The sequence below is a fragment of the Vigna unguiculata genome, chromosome 9, assembly GCF_004118075.2.
Source record: "Vigna unguiculata cultivar IT97K-499-35 chromosome 9, ASM411807v1, whole genome shotgun sequence".
NCBI lineage: Eukaryota > Viridiplantae > Streptophyta > Magnoliopsida > Fabales > Fabaceae > Vigna > Vigna unguiculata.
The window spans coordinates 41,551,370-41,558,646 of record NC_040287.1 but is presented as its reverse complement, the minus strand read 5'-3'; the positions used below and the strand labels follow the sequence as shown (position 1 = coordinate 41,558,646).

Sequence of the window (7,277 nt, the reverse complement as noted above, 5' to 3'; positions counted from 1 at the left end):
ATTTCTTAAGTTAAAGACAAATTAATTTAAGACACGTTTCGATAATCTTCTCCAAAAAAAAAAAATAGAAAACAATAAATTTAATTTTTTTACAAGTTAAAACCAACACCGTTAACTTAAATATAGTTTTATAAATAAGCCTAAGATGATGTTGTCCACCAAAAACTATGATGATTATCGTCTAATAATTTCAGAGTATCTAATAATTTCTTATTTGCAATGGTTAACGATGTAATGTAGCATTGTCCCACTTGAGTCTCAAAGTGGAAGCCTCAATGTTTCAAAACATACTCCAGTGCATGTCGGCCATATAACTCCTATGTGCTACATATATGTAGCACTACCATTGTTGTCTATTGAGCAAGATATCTGACCACCATAGAAGAGAAGTGAAGAGAGACCAAAATGCTTTCCAAATTGGTAGAGGAGCATCCTTACCTTTGCTGCCACGTTGGTCTCTTGTGTTTTCTTTTATTCTGTCAAAAAGCATGGGCACTTTGGTGCACAAACAACCCCTCTCAGCCCAACATTCCTCCGGGGAATCGAGGATTACCCTTTCTCGGAGAGACACTTCAGTTCATGGCTGCCATCAACAACACCAAAGGAGTCTATGAATTTGTCCAAGCTCGCCGACACCGGTAACAAAAATATCCCATTCTATCTCTTCTTTTTCCGACTTTTCTTATTTCTTAGAATTATTATGTATATATTGTTTGGTTTTTACAGGTACGGAAAATGCTTCAAGACGAAGTTATTCCGGGAAACGCACGTTTTCATATCGGGAACGGAGTCGGCAAAAGTGATTCTGAACAACGAGGAGAAATTCTCGAAGAAGTATATGAAGTCAATCGCTGAGCTTGTTGGACGCGATAGCTTGCTCTGTGCTGCACACCAACATCACAAACTTATTCGCGGTTCTCTGTTTTCTCTGTTCTCGACGCAATCTTTGTCTTCCTTCGTTGAACTCTTCGATTCACTTCTTCTTGAAGCTACAAGTAGCTGGAAATGTGGATCTGTTATCGTTATTCAAGATGAAACAATCAAGGTATTTCAATTGAACGAAAATAGATTAAGCATATTCTTTATGTAAATTATGTAAATAGCTCTTATAACACTATAATTTATATTTCAAGATCACTAATGTTTTAAACTAAAAATAATTATCAAAATAACTAAGTATTTAAATATAACTTCAAGTATCATACCGAATGAAAAAACAAAAAATAAAGTTGAGTGCCGAATAGAAAAAAAAAATATTACCACTAAATTTTAGTAATTTTGTATTGAAAATAATGTCGTAATTTTATAAATAACTCATACTTTAAAAATGATTAATCTCTTTCGTTTATCTCATACAAATTTTATAAGATGCAAAATTAACAAAATTTCTCTCTCTCTATATATATATATAATTAATTAAAAAATGGTTTTATTTTTGGCAAAACCTTTTGAAATAATTTCCTGACTAAAATAATTTAAACATCTTCAAAAAAAAATAGACTCAGCCAACTTGTTGACTTGAAAAATTAGTATATTGATGTGGTATTTGATTCATTCAAACTACAAAACGACTTTCTAAAAATTCGTGAACTGAATGAAATGGAAAAATTGGTCAATAAAAAATATTTTGTGAGAAACAATTTTTTTTTTTATGAAAACGTCTTACTATAATGTCTTTCTTATTTAAACTTTTCATACTTGAAAAATATTATTTTGTATTCTTCAAATTTATTCCTTATTAAATATTTGATTTGATATTCTAAATGTACCTTTAATACTATTTTTCTAAAATACGTATTAATTCCTTTCTAGTATTACTAAGTCATGATACTACATTTTTTAGGAAAAATGTTATAATTTTATTGTTCTATTATTCATTAATTTCGGTTGAATCATTAAATCATTGACATATAATCCAGTCTTAGAACTTTTATTTTAAAGAGATGTTTATTTTTTGGGCAGTTACTTTGATATTATCAATTTTCTCTTACTACCATTTAACACTTCAAAAAAATATTATTTTATTATAATATTTTATATATATTTATTTGTATAATGTTAATAGAATATTTTATTATTAAATTTGGTATCAAATAAGTCAAAACTAAAAACGATGTCAAAATAAAACAAATTTAAATTTAAAGACAAGATAAAACCATATATATACATAACAATTCATGGATTATAATCATGGTAGCTAAGGAAAAGTATTTTTTCATGAAGGTAAAAAAACTTCTCTCAAGTCATGTATAACTTCCCTTTTTTTTCTTTATTCTCGTCTTCATCCGTTTTATTAATTTGTTCTTTGTTTCTTTCTTCTGTCTGAAAAAAATGTTAGTTAGTGAACGAAATGAGGTTGAGGGTATTGTTTTTAATGCAGCTGGCTTGTAAGGCGATGTGCAAGATGCTAATAAGCATCGAAAATGGGTACGAATTAGAGAGCATGCAAAATCAGGTTTCTCGTTTGGGTGAAGCAATGTTAGCCTTACCCGTGAGGTTACCCTGGACCACATTCTACAAAGGCCTTCAGGTAAACATACAAATCCTATTACCTCATCTAATTCAACTCCCGACCCAAAACTACCATAAACATATCTTTATTAATTTTTGGTTTAATTAGTCGGATGATACACACTTTTATTTAGATGTGTCAGTTTGATACCCGCTTTTAAAATGATGTCAATTGACTCCCAACTTTTGAAAATATGTCTCAATTAGATCTTTTTCAGCAAAAAATTATTAACACCGTTAACGGTATTGATATTTAAAATGACTTACAAAAATAAATATTTATATTTATATTAAAATTTAGTGGTAAAAGTCATGAATTAAGTTAAGTGAACCGTTTTAATAATTTTTGTCTGAAAGGAATCTGATTAAGACACTCTTTCAAAAGTTGAAACTAGATTAAAACATTTTTAAAAGCGGGTATCAAACTGAGACAAAAGAAGATACCATCCAACTAATTAAACCTTAATTTTTTTTTAATATTAAGAAGTCAAATTTAAATCTAATTCAAATCTACCAAATCAACCTCTAAAATAAAGTTTATACTCACTTATATACTACAAATTCGTTTTATCTTTAATGGACTTAAAATTTCCGATCACTGAACTGAAAAAAACTGAAGTTCAGACCCAACCTCTTTTAATAACTCAGCACAAGTTCTTTCACATCATATTTTCATTACTAATTATCAAGAAACAAACTTTGAAATGTGAATTTAAGCTTTCGAGTGAAAATGCAGGCTCGAAAAAGGATAATGGACATATTGGAGAAGACTATAAGTGAAAGAAGAAGTGGAATTGCGAGTAACCATGTAGATTTCCTTCAACAACTTTTGGATGATAAATTACACGACGATGGAATCCCAAGGCTAACAGACAGAGAGATCAAAGACAATATCTTAACTATGATAATTGCAGGTAAGGTTTAGTACGAACCATCCAACCCCAATACAGAGAAATTAGTATATAGTTCATGATAATTACATTTTTAATTTACCAATCAAGTTAATAACACGTTATAATGAAATTAAACAGAATGACATAATCTTAAAACTATCGAAATCGCAGGACAGGACACGATAGCAAATGCAATGACATGGATGATAAAATTTGTGGATGAGAATCCGCTAGTTTTTAATACCCTTATGGTGGGTGAATCTTTTCAACTTGGTTTATGTTTACATTATCCAATGTTCTTTCAACACTTTCTTCCTTTTGGGTTAGTAAAAAGTCGTAATTTTTGATAACTAAACAGAAGGAGCAACTTGAGATCGAGAAGAATGGTTCGAGAAATTCATATCTTACAGTAGAGGCCCTCAATGAGATGCCATATGCTTCTAAGGTGTGTGTATGTTTGTACTTTTCTGCAGTGCTGCATCAAATTTACTATTAATTATAGTTTCTGATACAATAATTTATTTTCTCTTCCTTTTTATTTATCTCAATTTTTGTTTTTTTTAAAAAAAGTTGATATTGATGCACTCAAACAGGTTGTAAAGGAAGCATTAAGAAAAGCATCTGTGGTACAGTGGTTGCCCAGAGTAGCACTGGAGGACTGTGTTATTGAAGGTAATTAACACTAAATTTCTCATGCATGCGTATGATGAACTTTGTGTAAACTTAAACGAGAAAAAAAATGAAAGTGGTGAAATGTTATAGGATATAAAATCAAGAAGGGGTGGAACATTAACGTGGATGCTAGATCGATACACCATGATCCAACGGTGCACAATGATCCGGATGTGTTCAATCCTTCAAGATTCCCTGTAAGTCCAAACTACAAGAAAAATGAAAATCTAAATTTGAGAGTTAGAAATGAATTTGGATTCTCCGTTGATTTTTTGTATGTTGTTTCTCTACTGTATTTTCATAATTCAGTATACTACTAATTTTAATATTTTAAAATATATTAAAAATATATTTAAAATAACAGTACAGTATATTTTTAATACCTAATAAAGAACGGCACACAAAAATTAGTAAAAAATTTGGACTCGGAAAAAATAAGAAGATAAAATGTTGGAATACAAAAATATTGCAGGAAGAGTCAAAAGCATACAGTTTCTTAGCTTTTGGGATGGGAGGAAGGGCGTGCCTAGGGAAGAACATGGCCAAAGCCATGATGTTGGTGTTTCTCCACCGTTTCATCACCAATTGCGAGTGGGTATTTTCTATCATTAATTAGCTTAATGCTGGTAATTAACATGGTAGTTATATTCAAGTAATTAAATTGTTTGTATTATTAAGGTGGAAGGTGATTGATTCTGACTCAAGTATTCAGAAAGGTGCACTTTTTACGAAACTTAAGAGTGGATATCCTGTGCGTTTGATCTCGACGAGGAATGACCAAAACATAACCATGTGATGTGACAACATAAACATTTACACTTGCAAGCAATTCGAACGTGGGTTTCAAGATTTTACCCATGGATTCAGGGTTGGCTTTTGAGTAACCAGTATTTAACTCGTACAGTTATCTATTTTCAACGTTAGTTACTCTACTCATGTGATCAACAAATTACTTTTGTTGTCGAATTGTTAAGAATATATGATGTAAATATAAATGTTAAATGGATATGAATGTGTTATTTCATAGGAAATGGTTAGGAATCAAGTGTAAATATAAATTTTATATTGGTTAGAAATAAAAAATTAGAATATTATATAAGAATAAAAGCTCATAAATTCAGTATTTTAAAGTGTTGAGTTGAGAATGGTGTCAACAATATCTTATTTCATTAAAAAGAACGGTCATACATAAAAGACGGAAAAAGAATACTCGTGCTCACATAAAGATATAATCGAAATTGATGCATCAAATATCAGTTGATCAAAATTTTATCACACTCCCACAGTCAATATAGGAGATGAGTAATAATTCCATATATGAAAGTTACAAACAATTCCAGAACATCTAAAACCAAACAAAAAATATGCAGTTCACAGTTGTTTTCTGTCGGTAATGAATTCTCAGGTTTAGTTTTGGAAAAATGAGATTTTATGTATTTACTGCTAAAATTATGTTCTCAAGATATTCAAAATTTAAATAATTGTCATTCACAATCATCTCCTCTCATACTACTTATGGGTTTTTTCAAGAGAATCAAGATCAAACACAAAACCAATGAAAATCTTAGTCCACTTCATTAATGGATTGATATTAATTTTAATCCAAAATTTTAAAATAATAGATTTATGAATATTTTTCTCTTGTAGATATTAATTAACATATTCACACTTAAATTTCTAAGTTTTAGACAAAGATCACATTGTTTCAAAGTTAAAAACTAAATTTAATTTTAACATTTTTTTTATGATGAGCAAGAGTTATGTTTTTATACGAAAAAAAATTGAAAAAAAGCTATTTAATCAAAATGATATAATGTATGAAGGTTTAGAATTTCTAAAATAAATTAGAATTAGGTACGACTAAGATTACTTTAATTTAGAAAATATATTTAATTTGATGATTTCAATGATCAAATTATTAAAATAAAAGAATGATAAAATTGGAGAGAGTGTTTGAAAGGAAGAGAAATATAAATAATTGTTAATCCAAAATTTAATATATTTTTTTCAATATAGTCATTCTAATTCTAATTCTATTACATTAAATTAAATTAAATTAAATTGTGTTAACGTATTTAATATTTTATAGATGGACATTTAAACAATTTATAATATTTTACACATTTCAACTTAAAATGTCATTTGAAATGTCGTTTAACCAATAAAAAAATTATTGTTGTTAGATTAAAAATACTATATTTATTTATTTATAAATTTTAAATATTAAAATATATTAAAGTTTGAAACAAAGATAAATTTCAAATTCATATATATATATATATATATATATATATATATATATATAAAAGTTTTTATGACAAAAAAAATTAACCTTTGAAAAATAAAAATATATTTTAATGATGAAGAACAATGTACTCTTAAAAGCACTTTACTAAAATAATAAAAACAACTAGATTCCCAAATTAAGTCACTTATTAATAATCCGATATTTTTTTTTTTACAACTAAATTACTACCCATATGATATTCAAGTGGAGGGGGAAAGAGTTTCAATAGGTATGCAGAGTAGTATTTTTGGTGATTTTGGTTGTGGTTTTATTATAGTTTTTCCTTCAAGTTGAAGTGGTGTGAGAAAAAAAAAAAATTAAGAAGGTGTCTCCGTCGAGCCAATTGGCAGAGTAATCCAAAGGAATAAGACCATTTATAGACGAATGCTGCACTTATCGTCACTAACCAAACGTTAATCATGTCTCTTTCATTCATTTCTCGCTGCTTTTTCTTATTTTATTTTCACTTTTTAATTCATTTTACTTGGAATAATTAAAATGCTCCTTCTCATATATTTTTTCCTCTTCAACAATGTCTTCCTAACTAGGGACATCATCATAGTCAGCATATAAGTAATTATATTTATACACAGAACTTTGTAGAGGTGAAATGTCTGTATGTTTATTATATATGATATTTTAGTAAATGTATTTTGTATATTTTATTTTATCTTTTCTAGTGTTATTGTGAACTTTTTTCACAGTTCTATTATTTTTCATTTAGTCTTTTTTTCTTATTACTTTACTTGTTTGCTAATTACGTAAAAAATAATTGTTACAAACGGACAACATAAATCATATGAGCAAATAGATACTTGAAAAACATGAAGCATCAACAATCGGGACAAACCTTGTCTTAGTGAACAATTTTGCTGTAATTTAAATGTAGGTTTTGTTTATTAGAAGTCTTAGAT

General features: G+C 28.3%; 1 protein-coding gene across 1 annotated transcript; it reads left to right on the top strand.

Annotated features, from left to right (window-relative positions):
* The first annotated feature begins 340 nt into the window (after nt 1–340).
* LOC114162390 (abscisic acid 8'-hydroxylase 3) lies at nt 341–5,121 on the top strand. The gene is made up of 10 exons (XM_028046258.1): nt 341–638; nt 727–1,045; nt 2,381–2,530; nt 3,248–3,425; nt 3,576–3,655; nt 3,763–3,849; nt 3,998–4,076; nt 4,167–4,273; nt 4,549–4,667; nt 4,755–5,121. The coding sequence occupies exons 1-10, from the start codon at nt 406–408 to the stop codon at nt 4,870–4,872; spliced, it is 1,470 nt and encodes a 489-aa protein (XP_027902059.1). The 5' UTR covers nt 341–405; the 3' UTR covers nt 4,873–5,121.
* Nucleotides 5,122–7,277: the final 2,156 nt, after the last annotated feature.